We start from the raw sequence: 22,538 nt of genomic DNA, 5'->3' as shown, positions 1-22,538 counted from the left end.
ATTCCACTTTAATGATTCCTCAAATCATAGGATCATTAAGGTTGGAAAAGACCTCTCAGATCATTGATTCGAACCATCACCACATTCACCACTAAACCATGTCCCCAGGTGCCACAGTCATGTGCTTTTTTGAACACTGCCAGGGCAGGTGCCTCCCATCAGCCCCAGGCAGTCTCTTCCAATGTTTGACAACCCTTTCCGTGACAAAATTTTTCCTTATTTCCGATCTAAATCTTCCCTGGCACAACTTGAGGCCATTTCCTTTTGTCCTGCCACTTTTTATGTGGGAGAAGAGACCAAGCCCCACCTGGCTACAACCTCCTTTCAGGCAGTTGTAGAGAGTGGTAAGGTCACCCTGAGCCTCCTCCAGGCTGAACACCCCCAGCTCCCTCAGCAGCTCCTCAGACTTGTGCTCCTTCTTTCAAAGAATTGCACTGCTGACCAAAGCACAGATGTCAGGCAGTCAGTGTGATGAAAGCTAAAGCTCTCAGAACTACCTCAGGCTCCTTCTAGGGTGAGTTTTGCCTATTCACCATTTCAGTGTGACTAAACAAGAACTTTTGTTCTATTTACTGTAGCAATTGAACTACAAGCTGGAGGGGAGGAAGGGAAAAGCAACACTGTTGGGGGAAATGTGAAATCTGTGGCATTTCTCAGATTCAGACATCTGGAAATGTGTAATTGCATATAATCCTCTCGCAGCTACAGTGGCACAAGGTGACTTCTGTGCATAGTTTTGAAGTCTGGTTGCTGAGTATTTTCTGTTTATAGAAACAGTGACTAGAGCTCTACCCATGAAAAGGGCACTTGGCCTTTGTCCTCCTGTCAAGTCCAGTTGGTGCTGAGGAACACATCTCACTTTGTAACGGCAGCACCTGTAGGAGTAGTGGGTGAATGGCTAAGTGTCAGCACAGACCCAGCAAAGCCACAGCATAGACAACTGTGCAGGTCTCTTCTGCTTGAGCTGAAGAAAGAAATCTCAGTCATACACAATGCTGTGACTTGGCACAAGCTCAGCTGTGGGTCCACAGGCGAGTGAACATTTCCTCTGATTCTACTCAGGTAATGTCTGTTCTCCAAGAAGCTCCTTTAAATGCTACAGAAGTGGAAAACCCCCAGTGACTCAGTTACAGTTGGGTGTACCTCCTCCTCTTCAGTTGGAACAGTGGTGGATGTTTGTAACATTACTTTTTTTTAATAGCCCTATAAAAAGTCAACTGCAGTCAGGCAGCTGACACATTGAGCAGTGGCTCCAAACTTATCCAAGCCTGCAGTAAAACTTTCCTTTCTAACAGCAGACCTCTTGCTAGCATAAGATCCTCTAAAATTGGTGGCACTGTCAAAAAGCAGAGGTTGAAGAAAGCAGGTGACCTTAGTCAGGTCGAGGGAACCATCTCATTACAGGTGAAACTGCCAGGTAATATTTCGCAGTTTTTATTGATGGCATTTATCCCATGGTTTAACATGTTAATTATACTGTAATAAACATGGCTTTAATATTAAACTTTTCCTTATTATCCAAAGTCACCACAGTCCATTTCAGTAAATATAAAAATATATACTTAATACTTTGTACAATACTGGTTTTTGGTCCAAACAAAAATGGATCAGAAAAGCCAATAAACTTACTTTAAGAATTCCCAATTTTAAAGATTTTCTAAATGGATTTAGGCAACTTTGAATAATGAGATTTACATAAAATCTGAGACAGTACTAAACAAAAATGGCTGTAACACACAAAATTAAAATTTCATTTTCACAGATTTGTTATGCCAAAAAGGTACAGAGAAACAAAATTGTATTTACACATGTTTCATAATAAAATAACAAGGCGAGACAGGTGATCAAGGGCTGTAAGAATGAAAATATAGAAATAGCATATAATTATTAAATGAAGAACTACAGATCTAACAAGTCCTTAGCATGGATCATCCTTTAATCAGTCTTCCTCTATCAGAAAATTTTAGTGCACAATACACCCAAACTCACTCACTTCACACATACACCAGCACAAACTCAGCATAGAAATCATTCGTTATCAACATTCTCTACTCTATACAGCACATCCCTCGCTGATATAATTACAATTTGAGGCGTCAGTAAACGCGGATGAGCGCACGTGGTGGTGCGGATGAAGAGGTATTGTACAAGCCATTCACTGTGCAGGCTCTACTCAGGGCTACAGCCAGACCATGCCAAGTCAGTGAAAGAAGTAACTTGAGACTTTTGCTTGAGAACAGCCTTGTTGCCAACTTTACTTGCTACCAAAAGAGAATGTAACGGGGAGAGGGAAGGGAAGGGCAGGAAAGGTAAGTTTTATATTCCTTTAGGTAGATCTGACTTCCGCTAAGCCAGCGTGAGGTACAGTCCCAGTAACTGAACGAGTCAGGGTAACAGCTGGACAACTCAGGGTAGAAGCTGGACAATTCATTCAGGGCAGAAGCTGAACAATTCGGGGTAGTAGTAGCTGCTTCCAATGTTTTTGACGCTTTACCAATCAGGCGTTTACTTTCTACGTCTAACTGCCATCTTTATCTTCCGACCAGGAACTGAAGGTCCAGAGGCAGAGAAAACATTTTTCCCATTAGTCCTATCAAAAGAAATTAGTAGTTCAGAGTTTAGGACAGTGTAGCTGAAAATTCAGTAGCAGCACTGAGTAGATATTCCAGAACAACTGTTTCATAGTCTTGTCTCACTAGTTACCAGCTGGCAACAAACGGCAAATGTTGAACAGGAGGAAGAGAGTTCCAGAAACCAGAACCAATTAAATCTCTCTTATTCAGAAGGTAAGCAGCAGCATAATGGCTGGATACGGATTTTACCTTTCAAGAACAAGACAATCTCACATGTGTTGCTGTGTGATACTCTGACCACTAGGCTCCTTTATAGACACCGTTGCTTAGTTAGCCGGTCAGGCTAATACAAGGAAGGATGCCAAATTTAGTTTCAAACTCCAAGGTTCAGCTGAACACCTCATGATTTAACAGCAGTAGAGGCTGAACACTGTCCACTGATATTACCCGAAGCTCAAGTGAAATTCTGATATGGTCTCTTACCCCACTGTAAATGCTGGAGTCTGGCTGAACGAAAATCCTGAAGTGCCAGAAGGCTGTGCAGGAGCTGCTGGTGCAGGATTTGCACCAAAAGTGAATACTCCTGGGTTACTTGGAAAGCTGAAATTAGTAGTATTACTTCGAAACTGGAATACAGAACCTGGGAAGATGAGGTGGAAGCAGAAGCGAGTAAGAAAGTTGACATTTGTCGAGTTCATCCTTTCCAGCAAAATACTCATGTTCTTCCCCACTGTCTTTAAAGAATTTTTTTACAGGTTGCTCAAGATGACAGAATTGGGGGAGGGGATGCACCAGAGGTGCCACATTGCTACAGGAACAGTATACTGAACAAATCCATTCACTTCAACAGAGAATCATAAAGGGACTCTTAAAAGTCGTAGTGCTGGCACACTGGTAACAAACGGTTCACTCACTTCTGTGCCACCATTAAGTTTGTACCTGAAGTGCAAACTGAAGTTTACTAATTAACTCTTGAATAGAAATCTACCTGATTTCAGGCTACAATTTAAGTAAACTTCCTTGTGTTCAAGCAGTTGATTTGAGGGCTCCCCTTCACTTACTGTGCCTACACAGCACCTCATCTTAAAAAACCCGATATTCCTACCATCAAAGTAACTAGTAAGCAACACAGACAATCCAAGGAGAATTTTACCTTTAAACTTTTAATGGAGGCTACTTTGTAAAACTTCTGAGAGGAAAAAGGAGGATTTCCCTGTGAGTACTTGATGTGATACCAAATACAGACATTCTGGCAGTGTTTTTTACTAGGCATGAAACAGGCCTTTCTTACACTTCAATTATGAAGATCATTCTCTGCCCCTTCTCATGATATTTTATGCTTCATTAATAAAAAGATCTTTAAATAAAGTCTTAACCCATAAATGCTTAAATTCTGACCATATTGTATACAATGAGGCCTGTTGAAGTCAGATAGCTAAGAACTACTCTAACAAATGGCAAAGCAACAATCTTGCAGTGCTTCTGCACAATCTTACCAGTGATTACTCCATGGTTTTCAATGCCTCCTTTTCAGCACTGGGTTTCTCAAGAAAGTACAGCCCAAAACTTTAGTGATAGGGTTGCAACATTCATGTGTGCTAAGCCTCTTGTGAAGAAGGCTCACTATGCAGCTAAAATACCTATGGCACATTGTGTCTCTGCAGTCAGGACTGAGACATAAATGACAACCCTATACCCATTATTTTTGTGGAGGGCAATTCCCATTATACTTATGTACGTGCACAACGCCAAAGTCATCTTCCTCCATGTAATCTAAGGTGCACTTCACGGAAAAGGTAATTAAATATATCATCTCTGAGACCGAAAGGGAAGAGGATGGTCAGCACTCACCAGCACTGGGGGTACCAGAGCCAAATCCTGGCTGTTGGGTTGCCTGCTGTCCGAACACAGGGGGCTGAGTGCTGCTCGTCACCGAGCCAAAGGCAGAAGGAGCAGGCTGAGTGCCAGCTGAAAACAGCGGTGTGGACAGCGACCCAAAACTTGGAGCGGTTGGCTGGCTGGAGCCTTGGCTCGAGCCGAATGCTGACGGCTGAGCGGCGCCGAACGCAGGGCCGGCAGCAGGCGCTGCCAGCCCAGAGCCAAACACGAGCGGAGCCGATGACCCTTTGGGAAGAGAAGAGAGATGTCAGTTGTGCTGCTTCCCTCCCGCCCTCAGGGACCAATCTAGAAACAGAGGTCCAAAAACCCCAAGTCTGGTAGCTGAATACTCAATTTCAAACCAACTGTGTCAGTATATAAAACACACAGCCACAACAGGAACTGCACCTTTCCTCATAACACGTGAAACACCATGTCTATGAAAGTCAGACAAAATTAAAGCTCAGAACGCACTGCCTGTCTCTTCACATCCTACAAAATGGGTTCCCACACACAGTATGCTTTAATCTGTATTTACTAAAGGCTGAACCACACACAGAGAATGTTCATTCAAACTGTATTTTTCAAACACGCAAAATACAGCTCCTGATTTATTAGGACCAGGAGAACACGAATCTTTCTTGTCAGCATCTGTACCCCTCCCCTGGCCAAGTGTTTGCCATTAGCAACTTCTGGAGGCCAAATCAGGCTTGCAGGGATCTCTCTACTCAAAAACTTGGTTTAGCAGATTAATTCTCTACCTGTCACCAAGAGACAACAAGCCCAACTGTTTAGCTGCTTTGGTTCTGCATTGTCAGCAGAAATACTGAAATAAGAATGAAGCACAACTGAACAGTGACTAAACATACATACAGTAACGTATGTGGAAAAGAGACATTTCAAACAGTACTACTAGAGAATCACAGAATGGGTCGGGTTGGAAGGTACCACATCTGGTCCAACCTCCCTGCGCAGGCAAGGAGATGCAGTTAATATTAATTATTATTAATGCAATTAATAACTGGGACAGTGGACTCTCCAAGAACAACAGATACACAGTAAAATACAGGCTTCTGCATTTGTGCAGATGTTTGAGACATGGTGTCACCTACTAACAAAATGACACTGAAAGTTACTGATTTGTAAGCAGCTTAAATGGGTCTGTTGGTGGTTATAATTTAGGACTGCTTTTTCTCTGATACACAAAAACGTGTGCAAATGAAGTTTCTGTGACTGACACAGTTATGCCATCAGCTCAAACTAGATTAAGTCTTTCCCTCACAGGGTCATTCTTACTTCCAACATACTGCACAGCTCACAGGAATACAGATGATTTGGCAGATTTTGTCTTGTGTCGCACTGCTTCGTGCGTTTACTTATGCAGTTCATGCAGTGGGGTAATGAGCATAAAACACGAAGGAACTTTATAGTTCTTATTGCTATCTTCTCTAAATTGCTAGAAAACTAACAAACACTGGCCATGATCCTTAGTAGAAACCAACCCTTAAGCACCAGTGATGGCAGGTAGAGGCACGGAGTTTCTGTGTACTTAGGAGAGAATGCCTTTGGGAATTATTTACATGGTTTACAACAGCTGAGAATTCACGGTTGGAGTTGGTGATCTTAAAGGTCTCTTCCAACCTTGATGACTCTGTGATTTAGGTATGAGAGAGACAAATCAGGAAAGTTGCAACTCACTGACTTCTAACTGCAAGCACTGGACTGATAGTGAGAAGAAACTAATTCTCATAGTGAAGAGCTCCTATACAAACTGAAATCCAGTAAAGGATTGTCCTTTGCACAAAACAACCCTGCTGCACGTTCATTCCTAAACCCTATTTCCCAGACTGAAGTGAGCCCAAATTTATATTCCTGAATATAAATACTCTGTAGTTTTCTCTACTTCCATGCATTTGGCCTGCACATTTTGCAAAGTAAATTATTCATGAAACAGTATTCCCTTGGTCCACTATGCAGTGGCAAAAATGAGAAAATGAGAAGGCATGTATTTAAAATGTACCTGTTGAACTTGATGTAGTTGTGGCTCCAAAAGTAAAGCCTGAATTTGCTGCATTGGTACTGCTGTCTCCCGAGCCAAAGACAAACGGAGAAAGAGTTGTGCCAGTGCTAGAAGATGTGGTTGCTGGTTTGTTTTCTTGAGAGAAGCCAAATGGCTGGGATGCTGCAGATTCTGCAGAATTGCCAAAAACAGAGCTGGTCACAGTGTTGCTGGGTTGTCCAAACACAAAGGGAGTGGGAACTGGCTGAGGGTTGGAGGAAGAGAGGGTGCTGCCAAACACACCACTGCTGTTGGCTGAAGTGGTGGGAACGACTGCGCTGGAGGAACTAGAGCTCGGGAAGCTGAAGGATGCTCCTTGATCTGAAAGGAAGAAGCACAGTTACTAAACCACACAAATGGGATTTAACAACTAATAATTTTTCACACAGTGATCATCACTGAAGAACTGTAATCCTCCACTGCAGACTGCCAACAAATCAGAGGAACACAAAACTGTGTAACATCTATGAGGTGATGCTATACTTTTGTAGCAGTGGAGAAACAGCAGCATACCTTGCACCACAGCTGCAAGTACATGGAAATAAGACATTCCCTCTCACTATAAAAAACAAGACCAGTATGAGGCCTTGATGCTGCACCATATTACAGATTTTATCACCAGCTGTGCTGCTGTTACCGAGGAAATACAACTTCTGTGCGTATACAAGCAGTGATACAGGTTCCTTAAGGTGTGGTGACTTTTTTGTCTAAACGAAGTGTTAAAATCCACTGCAAATCCATAAAGGAATTCCCACATATTGTGTACACATCAACAACCAGAACTAAAGACAGGCTGCAGGTAGTATATAAGTCTCACAGATTTTGTCCAGTATGGCCTCAGAGGTATTACTTGACAGACAGGAGCAGACAAGTGAAAGCAAAAGGTGTTCTGCTTACCACAAGCACTGGTCTGTGCCCCAAACTTAAAAGGTGGCTTCGCCTGCTCGCTCTCCTTTTCTGATGGTTTGCCAAAACTAAAATTGAATACAGGTTTTGCTGTGCTCTCCTCTTTGGTATGCTCAGCTGTCCCAGATGAAAAGATAGGTTGTGCCTTTAACTCTTCATTGTCAACTTTCTTTCCAAATGCTAACGGACCGGCAGAAGTGAGAGAGTCCTGTTTCTCTTCTGCCCTTCCCAAAACAAACTGTGAGGCAGGTGCAGACTCCACATTGCCAAAAGAGAAGCCTCCCTTCACTGAAACAGTTTCATCCTTTTTCTCATCTGGCTTCTTAAATGGCAAAGCAGGTGATGCTGCATCCTTTTCTGCCACAGTTCCAAAAGTGAAGCCACCGACTCCGGTTTTATTGTCATTGGTAGCTATGGAAGTAGCAGAACTTGTGCCAAAACCAAAACCTCCCAAAACTGTTTCCTCTTTCCTTTCCTGCTGTCCCAGGCTCGTTGTTCCAAACTGAAATGTCGAAGGAGCCTGACTGCTTGTAGATGGAAGTCCAAAGGTAGAACTATTACTTTTAGTTTCTTTTTTACTGTCTTCTGGTTTAGAGTCTGAGGAAGAAACTCCGAATTTGAAGTTCCCTGAACCAGTAGGAAACTCAAATCCCCCAGTCACAGTGTTGGATGATGCAGATTCAGATGCAATGCCGAACTTAAAGCTACTTTGTTCTCCAAATTTAAAATTTCCTGTGCTACCTAATGTTTGAGGAGATTCAGAGGAGGATGACTGGACACTGAATGCAAATGATGGCATCGCAGCATTTGTAGATGCAACGGCAGTACCAAAACCTGCAGATATAAGTAATAATGTCAAGTTTGCAGTATATGATGCAGCACATGCAGGCTTTAGCTGCCTGGCTGGGATTCTAGTCTTGGACTTCCCAGAGTCAAAACTGTGCAACAAAACAAAACCAAACACACACACATCTCTACACAGAGCTTTCCACAGTGGTGCTCTTCTGCCCACCACCTGGCTGTGAAAAGCATTCTGCTAACTCCTTTGAAAGACCATGCTTTTGGTCTAAACTCCACATGGACAACACATAAAGCTTGTAAAGAACAACCATGTCACTGATACAAGCTTCTATCTAAAAGACGTAATCTTTTTCTGGGGAATGGGTGTGGAAACATAGGCACATTACCTTAACTTAAGCAATATTACTACACAAAAATGGACAATTTGCCATATTTCAAAGGAAAAATTGCCATACTTAAAAATAAGCCAAAACAAAAAAACCCACCCCAAACCTGCAGAATGCACACCCATTTTTTCTCATTAAGTATTACCTTTGAGCTCTGCTTTGGTGCCTGGCTTTGCACTTTCACAGGCTACACATTTGGTGGCTTCTGCTTTGTTTTGGACCAAGCAGACCTCACATTCCCAGCTTCCTTCAGGCTTCTTGAATTTGTCTAAATCCAGAAAGCCTCCAGACGAAGCAGAAAATGCAGAAACACTGCTACTGGTCACAGGCACTGAACTCCCTGAGAAAGAAGCAAGATAGTTAATCATCCTGCATAAATGATAAAGTGAACATGAACTTCTTAAGAAACTCTAAAATGCTCACTAAACTGCAAAACACACATGCAAACAGTAAAAAACAAATCTAAAAAAAAAAGCTACAAGTTAATTCAGTCAAACACGATCTGAGACTGTAAACAATAGAAACTCCTAGATTCTTATTTATGATCTATCTATGATTTTAAACACAAATTCAACCAGTGACACTTGAACAGCAACTGCAGTTCACAGAATACAGCAACATAGCCTATTTCAGATGTAAATTACAGGTACCTCACTGAACTAAATCTACTAAAGGAATTTCTGGCAACACAAGTAACCAGTAGTCAAAGTTAGCATCACTCAAGATAATGACTGCTGTCAAGTAATGTGAGGCTGAGAATTTACTAGAATGACTCATCAGCAAATCACAAATACAGGACACACTCAAAACTACATGGTAACAAAAGCGGAAAAAAAGAGGAACTCAGACCTTCCAAATGCACAACCCTGTGTTCACTACACAAGCCACAGTCTCCAACAGCAGCAGAAATCTGCTGCTGAGGCCTGAAAGACAACTCTTGCCTTCCAATTTTCTCCCCTTTTAGAGGAAGAGATGTCACTTGATGCTGACCCCCAAGAGCAAACTTCAGCTCCCCAAGTGTGAGGAGACATCTGGAGCCACAAAAGCATCACAATCATCATGTTCACCTACAGTTCTAAAGCAGTGAGGGTGGCATTTAAAAGAGGCAGAAGACAATGTCTCAAATTTGAAACCGTAAAGACAGGAGTGGCTCATCTGTTCCACAGCACATTCAGAGAATTTATATCCTCTCATCTTTCTTGCCTCACTTGTCCCCATGACAGACATAGCAGAACTGCAATTCTCTGTGCCATGGTGGTCATGGCAAACCCCTCACATCCAAAATTCTTCCTTGCAATGGCCAGTCTCAGACAAAACTGCCAGCTGAACACTCTGAGGCTGGAAGTCCATGAGAATAAGTTTCCTCTAAAATGCATTATCTTATCTGAAGAAATTCCACTGTTACTCTACCTAACAATTACAAACTACAATCTAGCCCATCTTGCTTCCACCTGCCCCCTCCAGGATGTATTTGCAAAGGTATTTTTGACATTAAATGATGTTAAGAGCCAGTGAAAGTTAACACTAAAATAATTATTTGTGCTTTAAAAAAAATTTACTCGAAATCCATTCCAATCACATATAATGGGGAAACAACACAGAACTGACTGAAGAAAGCACCCACCTCCCCACCAAGGTCTGTGAGAGCCTTGACCTCTCCAGACAAGGCCCCCCACGTTCTGGAAGGCAACCACTGGCCTTCACAGGCAGACCTGAACACAGGGGTTTGTTTTAGCTTCAGACAACTAGTTAAAGACTACACTGTTTTGGAGTCTGGCTTCATACCTCTGTGCAAGTGCACACAAATGCTGACTGGAGACATTTTTAGCCATGTTGTGTAAATACTGATTCCACTTACATTTTGAAAGAGAAAACAAAACCCAGCAAAGCCAGTAGTTCTTAACTCTTTCTATGCAGTTCACATCTTTGCCCACTGAAAATGAGTCAACTGGTTTTAAGTTAATTAAGGCATCCAATTTAGTAATCTTTCCTCACCAGCTGCAAAGCAGAGTATATTTGCTTCAATTCAGCTCTGCACTAATACATTTCACAATCAGTTGAACTCATGTGACAGGCTGGAATCTGGGCTGAGACCTGCAAAGTGCCTGCAACCATTCCTGCAGAGGGCCACTAATCCACCCTGTCTGGCACACAGCCCTGCTGTTCAAAATACTTTTTATATGCAACATACTTTATTCTGTAAAAACTGCACAGGGACTAAAACTGAAACAACAGAGAAAAAAAGAACCAACCTGGTTTCTCGGACTGACAAGCTACACATTTGCTGTCTTCTGCCTTATTTGACAAAAGGCACACTGAACAGTTCCAAGAGCCTTTTGGCTGCTTGAATTTGTCTCCAAACCCCAGAGTGACTGTTGTGCCAGTGCTGCTGGAGGAGGGTGTCACTGTCACCGAGTTGTCTGTGACCACTGGCATTGTCAGAGCAGGCATCACTCCTGTTCCAGGCTTTGGTGTCTCACATGCTATACATTTTGTAGCTTCGGGTTTGTTCTGGACCAGACAGGTATCACAATCCCACATGTTCGGTGCTGGTTTAAATTTGTCTTCAAAGCCCAATGTCCCTGTTGCAGGGACTGCTGTCTTAGAGGAGACACACTGACTTACACTCACTGTCTGTTTCGTACTCTCCACAACTGACACTTTAGCAGCTTCACAGGTTACACATTTGCCATCTGTGGCTTTGTTCTGCAGACATGGGTCATGTGTGTCAGACTGCCAAAACGAGGATGCTTGTTTAGAGGTGTCTTTACCTGCAGAAAAACTACTTATTGCAGGCCTTGTATAGACCACTGTGCTTGTAACAGGCTGTGCAGATGTACTGGACTCTGTTTTCCCAGACATAAATCCTAGTGAAAAAGAAAAAGAGGGACAGATCTTACTGATAAAGCAGTACCCTGGCTGTATGTAAGTTACTTAGAATATTAGACAGCATAAACTTAAACCAAGTGTCAATGGTTGCAACTGCACATTCCACTAACTGCAAGAGGAAGTCGCTGGAAATCTTATCGAAAGGGATGAAATTTCATACGCTGCCCTGGGACACGACCAAACATTTATTTAAAGCTTCATTTAACTCTTCATTTTCAAGAAAGTTTTAAATACACATCTCATCTTCCACTACACTGGTAGATGCAAGTGTGAGCAAACAGTACTGAGAGTTGTCTGCCTGTCATGGACCAGAAATAATCCAATTTCATTTTAAGACACCACACCCAAGCAAATCACATTTCTAAAGCTATTTCTGCCAGAGTAGATGACTCACATTTACTTTAGTAGCTGTACAGCAGTTGGTACTTGGAGCAGCAATTCACATAGTATTCCCCCACAAATACTGAGTATTCATTAAGTAATAAAAACTAAGACAACCAAACAATTGTTAACTATAATCTTTGCTCAAAATCCACTGGACACAGACCAACCTCTTATCTAAAGGTGTCAATTTTGTCAGAAAACAACAACCACCAAGGTGGAAACACTAATGAAAATGATACAGCAATGCATCTTACACAGCAGCACAAATGACCTGTAAAGCTAAAATGAAGAGTTTCTTTTTTATTATGTTGTTATTGTTACAGGATTGGGTTTTTATATCAGACATGGAGTCTGAATGGTGTGGATTTAGAACCTGCCTCTTTTAAGCTGATAAAGAAAACTAACATCACTTCACCCACAGACCTTTCCTTAAACAAAACACATAGTGTATTTTCCCTCATTTAGCTCTTTCCAAAGAAAAAGGCATTGCTTTCTTATGCAGTACAGAGATCTGTCATTTCATATTAAAAAGTCCTACTGCAAATCAAGGTTTACGGGAAAAGATCAAATTCAATAGAATCCTTTTTCTTAAAACAAAAATTATCATCTACACACACTCTCTGTACTAAACAGCTGAAATGACTTAAAAATCAATACTGTTTCAAAAAGTGAGAACCCACTGCTACTTAAAAATTACATTTGAATCCGTTGTACCTATTTTCATTTAAGGCTAAAAGATTTGGAGATTTTGAACCATCTTTAGGAATGCAATTACCTTTACCATTCTTAATTTCTGGAGATGGTGAAGGTGGGAGTGGAATGTTTGTAAAGCATTTGATTCGACACTTGGTTATTTGACCAATTCTTTTTATAGTTAATTTTCAAACACACCCTAACACGTAAAGGAGAAGCAATGCATCTAGTTTGAAGTTGCAGTTTTCCTTTCAGCAATGAAAGCCACACTTAGAACAGAAGGAGACACCCACAGATGTAATGTTCTCCTGCACCTGTATTAGTAGCTAACATTGCATTAATTGTGACAAACTGGGGTTTTTTTGTTGCTGTTGTGGTGGGTTTATTTAAAAAATCATTGCAGTTATATGATAGTGCACTTTCTGCAGGATCTTTCTGAAATGAATTCCTGATCTCACCAGGGCTTTTTAAGATGTCTAACACACTTCCTTGCTTCAAGAACTTAGCAGGTTTGCAGAGGCCATCATATTCTTCTTCCCCCTCCTCTTCCTTCTTATTGCTGGTGCTGTTTACAGTGGTGTTACCTTTTAAAATAAAACAAAAAATCCACTTAAAATATATTCGTGTTTGCTAGAAACAAGGATTTCCATGTTTCATGCGGCTTACACAAGAATCTTCAAAAATCTACCTTTTTTACAACAGTTTATAGTCACAATTTGATAAAAAGCAGAGCTGTCACTGAAAGCACACCCTGCCTGGAATTTCTAGCACGCTCAGAAATGACAGATTAACTATTTAATATACAAAAGAGAATCAGCACTTTAGATTTGATATGCCAAAACTTCTTGTTACCTGGACTAAATAAGGATGTCACTGGTGTATCAACAGATCCAGAAAGTTCTGCTGACTTTGCAACAGGAACACTAAATGTAAACTTCATCTGCTATGAAAAAGAGAAGTTTTTTAGATGCTAAGAAACTTTAATTAAGTTTCACACACAAGCAATAATCTGAAATCCAGTCTTCAAACTTTTGGTAGAAGCTGGATGACAAATTACAAGTCAAAAACCTATTTATTTCTCTTCCCCATTATGGGGGCAAAATCTGCTTTATTGTTCTGCAATATTCTACTAAATATTGAGAAAAGATTGAGCTTTATTTAGTTTACTTACAGACAACGGAGGTAGCACTTCCACCTCAGTAGACTTCACAATTGGAGATGAAAATACAAACATAGGACTGCCAACACTACTTGCTGGTTGTACCTGTGTTTTTAAAAGAATTAATTTTTGTATCTAAAAGAAAAACATTCAGGTGAAACAACAGCAGCTATCTGAATTCACTATCTAACAGACATTCTGCAGTAAAGCTTGGAAATCAGATGTTTGATATTTATTTCTATCCCACAGGTAAGAGTTATAATAAAAGAAAATGAACCTTGCAAGTGAGTGTATAGAACAGTATCAGAAAAACCAGATCTCATAAATCAAAAGAAGAAACTGAGATGCTACTTGGATCTAAATATATTAAATACATGGAAAAGCAGACCAGGCACTTTAAGAGCTTTAACCCAGTTCAACTGTAGTAAGAGCAATACCTCAACAAGGTAAAGCAGATACCAGCCTCAAAATATGCAAAAATACTTCAAGTGCTCCAGAACAGATTAGTATTTATTTTACTGCAATAATATACCAATTAATGCACCCAAGGCTCATATTCTATACTAGGCTTACATGACCATTCTAATTTAATAACTTAACTTAGCATAAAATCCAACAAAATCTCCACAGCATCTGAGTCAGTCACACAATTATGTTAACTAAAAATTGGACAGGAGCCAAATCAATAACTTGATGCCTCCCTCCCCACCTCCCAGCTGGAACACAACCCTGATTTATTCCACAGGTCATAAACTAATTTTGGTTAACTTCATGAGCACCATATTAAAAATTACTATGCAGCAAAGCAGATGTATACTCATCTTGAAAACAGATTCACAATGCACAACAAAGATTCACCTTGTTCATCACTGCTTTTGAAACAGTGCTGGGTGATGATGAGACAGTACTATTGGCAGGGAAACTGAAGCTGAACGTCGGCAGTGACGCAGTACTGATGGGTAGAGGTACTTCCGGTAGTGTTACTGGCTCCACTTCCTAGGTGTAAATTTGAATTGTTGTAAATTTGAATTTTTCTTTAAAAGGAGTTGCAAATTTTAGTTCTTCCCTTTCTTTAGGAAAGCTGTAGACTTTGATTTTTCTTTCTTTAAAAAAGTTGCAATTTTTTTTCTCTTTCACAAGACATACTACCTTCCTACCTTGTCCCACCTTTAATTTCTTAACGGAGTTAAATGCAACAGACAGCTCTATAGACAAAGCAAGTTTGAGAGGAATCCTAACCTCTCCACACAAGTCTGCCACACCATTTTTATTTACGGCAGGCCTGTTTCCTGGAGATACTACATTCATCACCTGTTTAGTTAGAATACTGAAGGTTAGCTCAAAATTGTTACCTGTGCAGAACAGAGAGGGGCACAGATCACATTTATTCTTGTTTTCTGTACCTCAGTTATTAAAGATCTAGGGAAACATAACCATTCTATGATCCTCTTATCGCCCTCATGGCAAGTAAGAAACTGTTCCTCTGGCAAAATTAGGCAGGATAGCTGCCAAAGTTTCTCAAGTCATTACTACAGTGAACATGGGAAAAGACAATGTTTTAAGAAGGATGTGGGTTCCTCACAGTACCAAAAACCCCAAACCAAACCAAAGCACAAAACACCAAAACGAAAGCATTGGTAAGTCTAGTCTATGTCGTGTATGGGGATGTAAAGTTAAAACTTGTGGTCTTACCCTTGCCCTTTAACCTACTTAATTACCAAGATTAGCCTAGGCAGAGTTTAGATGGGAATAGCCAATCTAATCACAATTTGCACAGTAGCAGCAAGATCTACCCAAAAGTGACTAAGCAGAGATGTATGTTGCTACTCCAGAAATCTAATGTCCCTTACAGCTTACACATTTCAGAGATTTGAATCGCACATTGATACTGAGACCGCTTCTATTATAGAAATATTCTCCAGTATTTACTATTCCTTTATTTGGCACCAGCCAGAAGACTGATTTAACATTTTTATATCTAAGATCCAGTAGTAGACAGCTTATATAACATCCAGTCAGTAAAATAATCTTTGGGATAGTAACAACCATCATTTCATTAAATGGACTTTTCCTATTAAAACAAGCAAAAAAACCCTCTCACAATGAGTCTGACCAAGTGCCAAAAATTCTGAACAATCATTAGCAGGCATGCAGAACTCTGTCTTCTGCTTCAGGCTCTTGGCCTGTATCCTCCTACATGACTCAAATATGAAATATCAAAATGAACTTTATTTACTTGGCATTTGTTCCTTTATAAGAACTCTACAAACCTCCACCGAATTTATTAATTCAACAGCCAATAAGAAACTTTCTAGTATGAAGCGCATCCAAGATAATATAACTACAGATTTTAAAAAAAATGAAACCAAAGTTGAGGCACCTAAATAGATAACCAAATTGGAGCCTGCTCTGAAACCCACAGCAGAACACCCACAAAACTGGAGTGGCATCATTAAAAATTACTATGAGGCAATGGCACTGGTGTACTCAGCTAGTTATTTCAGTAATCTCAGTGAGATCTACTAGCCTAAGAGAGACTTACCGGTTGTTTGTGTCCAAGTTTTGGTTCTTTTTCCCTTCTCATCTTGCCACAGGAACTATCCATTCTTCCTCCCAAAGACAGACCATTGGATGCAGGAGTATCAGGTTTGGGGTAGGTCAATTTGCTGCCACAGAATAACAATACATAGGTTGAGGAAGAGGGATAAAAAAAAAGGGGGGGGGGGGGGGAAGGAGGAAAAAGATCAACTTATCAGCCAATTGTTTCAAGCTATTATAGTTACTATTAATCCTAGAAATGTCACCTTCTAATTGTTATCAGAAAAAAAACTGTCCCACAAGTTGCTAAAATGCTGGTAAACAGCTGATGTTCCATACAGCAAAAGCTGAATAAGAGCTGCAATGAGAAGGACATACATAAGAAACAGTCACAACATCCATAAAGGAATGATGACTAAGCCAGAAGACCTGAAATAGAAGAACTGATTTAGATTGTTATTTTCTGATGTTTGCTTTTAATAGTCCAGGCAGTGGAAATTTTGACTGCCAGTTCTCTGATTCTGTGCTGAGCATGTACCTCTGCAGGGATATGACAGAATAACTAAAAATATAGGGAAAGGGAGTGGGGGAGCATGTGTGTGTGTATGTGTGTGTGTATGCGTACGCACAAGAAATGCTGCCAGTGGCTCTTAGGGAATAAAGAGGCTTAAAACTTGTGTGGGAAGACAGTATGACAAAAGCTTCAAAAGCAGCTGTGGCGTTCCTGAGGCCACCAGCTGAAGCAGCAGAGGTGTTTGGGTGTGCCAAAATTCCAAGAGTCTTTCCAGAGTTCAATAGAGATCCCTTTTGTGAGGCATATAAAGGCATTTCTCAGTTCATTACAAAAGCCTAGATCCAAACCAGAAAGATTTCCTAATCCAAATGGGAAAAAGAAACAAAAACAAAACAAAAAAAACCCCAAAAAAACCCCCAAAAAACCCAACAAAAAACCAACACCCAAACAAAACCCCCATCACCAGCCACAAAAAAGCCCCAAAAAATACAACAAAACTCAAAACAAAGCAGAAATCCACACAAAATGCCCAAACAAAAAACCCACACACAAACAAAACCAAACAAACACACACCCCCACCCCCCAAAAAGAAAAATTCATCCCAAAACAGAAGTGAACTAGGGAATAACAACAATAAAAAGCAGTATGGCATCAAAATGAAGTGTCCCTGGAAAAAATTGTCATATCACAGCTTATCCTGCAGCCAAGCAGTCAGTCAGTACAAAAGTACATTTGATGACACTGGAAGACACCAGGTCAAGTTTCCAGAAGACTGAGGAAGAGAACTGGTCTAAACCTGTAAGATACTTGCAAACAGTCTGCTCAGCACTGTAACCACTGAGAGGAAGCCAGATCCTTAAGGCCATATGTTCAAACTTTTCGCTAATCCAAACTGACAATCAATTTGGATTCTGAAAAAAAATCTTATGTCAAAATACATCTTTTTTTCAGACAATTATAGAATGTCTATGATAGCCCATGTTCCTCTTTTTTGTTAACACTTGTCAGCTTCTAAGGGACAAAGACAGTTTTTTGTCTTCAAGCAAGTAATTCCAATCTACTGTTCTGACCCAGGTTTAAAAACTAAACAGCCTTTGGTAGGCTGAAAGTACTGCAGGTTAGGTGCACAAAGGGACTCAGGCCCTTATCAGTGTTGTGTTCCTGCTCCAGGACTCCAGGACAATCAAGGACTGTTCCTTAAAAATATTTAAAATTCTTGTAAAGAAAAAAATTAAAATTCTTAAGAAAAAAAAAAAAAGACCATCTACTCTAAAGTCTAAACTAGAACACAGCAGTAAAACTTGTGAACCAAAAAGCAGTATCAGTTTTCTGATCTCCCTTCTAAATGAAGAACAGAGTTGTACCAAAGAAAATTTAGAACGGTTTGAAAATCCACAATTAAAACCTAACATCTGTTTGCACCTCTGCCAAAACCACCCATGCAAAGATGGTTCCTGTGAACTAGGGCTACTAGACTGTAAAACAAAGGGCTGGCTTTGGGGTTTTCTGCAAGCCAAAGAATGCCCAGGGCAACATAAGAATTGTTTGGAAGAAGAACACAGAGACAACACATTAGCAGATTCCCTGCTACTGTTCTTTGGAAGGGATGAATTCTCAAAAAAGGGATATCCTTCGGATGAACAGAGTCTTAATTCAAGCATTACCCAAACGATTAGTTGCCAAAGAGAGAGACATCACTATCACCTGCAGGTGAAGTCGTTCTATCTAAACCAAGCAAGGAATGTAATGCAAGACAATCTCCTCAAGAAAAAAATACAATTATTAACTCTCCTGGAATTTTGTGTTTCGGAGACAAGTTGGCATTTGTCCTGAGATGATTCTAAAGGACTCTTTGTTTTTCATGCAAACTCACAAAGCAGACAAGTGACTCTGTCATGAAAAGAGCATTAGAAAACAACTTTCCTCCAGCTTTTTACTTAAAAAAAAAAAAAAAAGAAATATATTCCTGAACTGTAAAGCACTTCACACTATAAAGAATTTTTCAGAAATTCTTGTAGGACAAAGCTTTCAGACTTCAAGCAATTATGTAATTAGTTGAAACTAACAGCTGTTCCCCTAATGACCATCAAGATGAACAAATGGTTAAACTCTATCATAATACAATTTCCTCACTTTTTTGCATTCTCTTTACTGAGTACTGTTACTGCAAGCAGGCAAGCTTGCAGACTGCAGAGACAAAGGTGAGCACTCACTTCTTTCAAGTATTTTAAGTTAATAGATATGTCATACCTTTCAGATGGTTTTACAGACTGTTCTGCAGGAAAACTCTCCTCTGTCCTGTCCTGCAAAGTAAGTTTGATTTATTTCAAGATTTGTCTGAATATATTTAGAAATAATACACAAGCAGACAAGCAAGCACACATGTTTCGTGCTGGGGTTCTTCTAATTTACACCACTGAATATACCTCATCTGCTTAAGCTTGTTCCCTAACCACTATGACTATCCACTTTGGTCTCCAGCCCTTGGATTTCACCCCTGGTCATTTTTACGTTCAGATTGATACTGAACTGGTGACTTTTTTTCTGAAAGAGACACCAGTATTGTTTTAAGGGAAGTTTGTATCAGGGACTCCATCTACACCAAAGTGATCAGAATGGGTAATTAAGAAAGTGATCTGAATGGGTAATGGTCAGAAATCTCACTTGGAGCCTGTAGCTCACCTGAAGGATTTTACACACAACAGCAGCATGTTCCATCAGTGGCAGTTTGGTGTACTTTTGTTTCTGTATTTTAACATTCTTTCACTGAGTACAGCCTGACCCAACAGCACATCATCACATTTTGAGGTAAGCACCAGTCACTTACTGTTCCAAAGATACTTAGAGGCTTCAGGAGTATAACTGTATCTCATTCACAATGGTTCCCACTGTCTTAACACTCACCTCAGACATACTATTAGTACTCTGGCAGGAAGAGCATCTGAGCAGAGTAATTGGTTATACACATTCCAAGCTTGTAAAAAGCAGGCAAATAAGAACCAGAAAATGTACTCACTTGATGCTCTGTGTCTACCCTCTGATGAATCTTTCTGGAATTAGTAGCTGGTTTCAGAGATGGTTTGAAATACATGATCCGAGTCGCTGTCAGGGACATTGGCTTTGGTGTCACAAGTTTCTGGATAGGAGGATGTTGCAAATCCATCTTGGAAAGGGAAGCAGCAATCAATTTATCCTTGCACCCACCCGAATTGCCACAATTTACTGATGAAAAACATTACAGAGCTATAAACCTCCCATCAGTCTCACCACTCAGTGAAAAGTATTTGGAAGTGCTGAAAATATTTAGCTTGCAGAAGGAAATCAACAGAAAATCAGTTATCAAATCCACGAAGCTATAGAAGTAGTCAAAGTCTGACTGAATCCTATGTCAAAATTTGGCAGATAACTTCATATATGAAATAAATCATATTATTATATGCAAAATAACTCGTGTTACTATAATATACTCCCATCTTTTCCTCTCCTCTGCCCTCACTGAGATTATTTTTTTTACTGGATTAATCCATTAATTTAACATTCAAAGTGCTAAGCAGTGTTAAATCAGGTTCTGGGTTTCAGGTTTTTTCGACATTTTCCTCCTTTGAAGTTACACTTTCAAAAAAAAAAAAGTTGTAAAATTATTTTAATATAGTTTCATTCATTAATGTCTGTTCCAATGTTTTAGACTTGCATTTGATGCTCTTGAGAGTACTGGTCTGACTTTCCCTGTCAAAGCATTCTCAAAGACAAGAGCTCATTTTTAACAAGCAGCACTGTGCATTCTGCAAAACTGGCTCACTGTATTAACAAGAAAGATCCCAAATTGTGCTGCCAAAAGGCTATACAATTTCCCCAAATTCTCTGCAGTCTTGATGATCGCAATAATCAGACTTAACATACATTGTATTATTTAAATCAGCATCCACAGAAAACTGTGTTTACAATGCAGCTTTAATATCACAGTATCTCACAACTCCTGGCGATAAAATTCATGCTATACTATCTATAAAGTTAATAAAATTACTTCTTTTTAAAAATTATTATACTCACTTCAGAACCTTGAGTAAAATATGGTTTATTTAGTTCAAAAGCTCATTTTGAGTGAAGGATGGTCCACTACTATTTTTCAATGTAAACAGACTAGAATCGAAATGGAGTATTTTCAGCAGGCAAGGACTAACAACAACCATGTAGTCCAACTGCCTGACCACTTCAGGGCTAACTAGAATTAAAGGGTGCTGTTAGGGGCCCTGTCCAAATGCCTCTTAAACACTGACAGGTTTGGGTCATCAACCATCTCTCTAGGAAGCCTGCTGCAGTGTTTGACCATGCTCTCAGCAAAGAAATGATTCCTAATCTCCAGTCTGAACCTCCTCTGACCAATGCAGCTTTCAGCAACATGTCCTGTCACTGGATCCCACGGAGACTTGCATCACCCTCTCCACTTCCCCTCCTCAGGAAGTTGTAGAGAGCAATCGAGGTCACCCTTCAGCTGCCTCCTCTCCCAGTCACACAAGGCCAAAATCCTCAGCCACTCCTCACAGGACATGCCTTCCAGCCCTGTCACCAGCTTTGTTATCATCCTCTGGACACAATCAAGGACTTTCACATCTTTCTTAAATTGTGGGCCCAGAACTACGCACAGTGCTCAAGGTGAGGCCACACCAATGCTGACTACAGCAGGAAAATCCCACTCTTGACCAGCTGGTTATGCCATGTTAGATGCACTCCAGGACATGATTTTCCCTCTGGGCTGCCAGGGCACACACTGGCTTACACTGAGCTGCTGCTGCCTGGCACCCCCAGATCCTCTTCCGCAGGGCTCGTCTCCAGCCACTTCTGCAGTTTATACTTGTGCCTGTGTTACTCTGCCCTAGGAGCAGTATCCCACCTGCCCCATCCAACCTGACCTCCAGTGTTTCCAAGGATAGGGCATCCACCATCCCTCTGGGCAACCTGTTTCAGTGTTCTGCCATCCTCATTCTTCCTCACGCCTAGTCTAAATCAACCCTCTATTAGTGTAAAACAATTACCCCTTGACCTAGTGCAACAGGCCCTGCTAAAATGTCTGTGCACACCTTTCTTATCATCCCCTGAGAATACAGAAAGGTGATATGTGATAAGGTCTCCCTGAAGCCCTCTCCAGGGTGGACAACCCTAAATCTCAACCTTTCCTCATTGGAGAGGTGCTCCAGCTCCCAATCACCTTTATGGCCCTCCACTGGACCTGCTCCAACAGGTCTTTCCTGTACTGAGGACTCCAGACCTGGACGCAGCACTCCACGTAGGTCTCACCAGAGCAGGGCAGAGGGGCAGAATCACCTCCTTTGACCTGCTGACCACATTGCTTTTGATACAGCCAGGACACAGTTGGCTTTCTGGGCTGGAAGCACACATTGCTGGTTCACATCCAGCCTCTCACCCACCAGTACCTTCAAGTCCTTCTCAGCTCTCAATTCACCACCAGGCCTATACTGATGGGGCATAGGTCTCACCAGAGCAGGGCAGAGGGGCAGAATCACCTCCTTTGACCTGCTGACCACATTGCTTTTGATACAGCCAGGACACAGTTGGCTTTCTGGGCTGGAAGCACACATTGCTGGTTCACATCCAGCCTCTCACCCACCAGTACCTTCAAGTCCTTCTCAGCTCTCAATTCACCACCAGGCCTATACTGATGGGGCAACTGGGGGTTGCCCCAACCCAGGTGCAGAACCACATCCACATAGCCTCTCACCCACCAGTACCTTCAAGTCC

General features: G+C 40.9%; 1 protein-coding gene across 1 annotated transcript in view; it reads right to left on the bottom strand.

Annotated features, from left to right (window-relative positions):
• Positions 1–1,426: 1,426 nt before the first annotated feature.
• Positions 1,427–22,538, bottom strand: part of NUP153 (nucleoporin 153kDa) — a 31,929-nt gene continuing 10,817 nt past the window's right edge. Inside the window, exons 9-22 of the mRNA XM_009084352.1 lie at positions 19,798–19,944; positions 19,032–19,084; positions 16,267–16,394; positions 14,587–14,720; positions 13,741–13,833; positions 13,422–13,509; positions 13,028–13,153; positions 10,856–11,470; positions 8,749–8,943; positions 7,408–8,250; positions 6,472–6,831; positions 4,425–4,697; positions 3,057–3,213; positions 1,427–2,590 (exon numbers count right to left, since the gene is read on the bottom strand). Of these exons, the coding sequence (XP_009082600.1) occupies positions 2,506–2,590; positions 3,057–3,213; positions 4,425–4,697; positions 6,472–6,831; positions 7,408–8,250; positions 8,749–8,943; positions 10,856–11,470; positions 13,028–13,153; positions 13,422–13,509; positions 13,741–13,833; positions 14,587–14,720; positions 16,267–16,394; positions 19,032–19,084; positions 19,798–19,944 (3,297 nt within the window). The 3' untranslated portion in view covers positions 1,427–2,505. The remainder of the gene's footprint in view (positions 2,591–3,056; positions 3,214–4,424; positions 4,698–6,471; positions 6,832–7,407; positions 8,251–8,748; positions 8,944–10,855; positions 11,471–13,027; positions 13,154–13,421; positions 13,510–13,740; positions 13,834–14,586; positions 14,721–16,266; positions 16,395–19,031; positions 19,085–19,797; positions 19,945–22,538) is intronic.

The sequence above is a fragment of the Acanthisitta chloris genome, unplaced genomic scaffold (assembly GCF_000695815.1).
Source record: "Acanthisitta chloris isolate BGI_N310 unplaced genomic scaffold, ASM69581v1 scaffold9571, whole genome shotgun sequence".
Taxonomy (NCBI): Eukaryota; Metazoa; Chordata; class Aves; order Passeriformes; family Acanthisittidae; genus Acanthisitta; species Acanthisitta chloris.
This window is presented reverse-complemented; position numbering and strand designations above follow the sequence as displayed.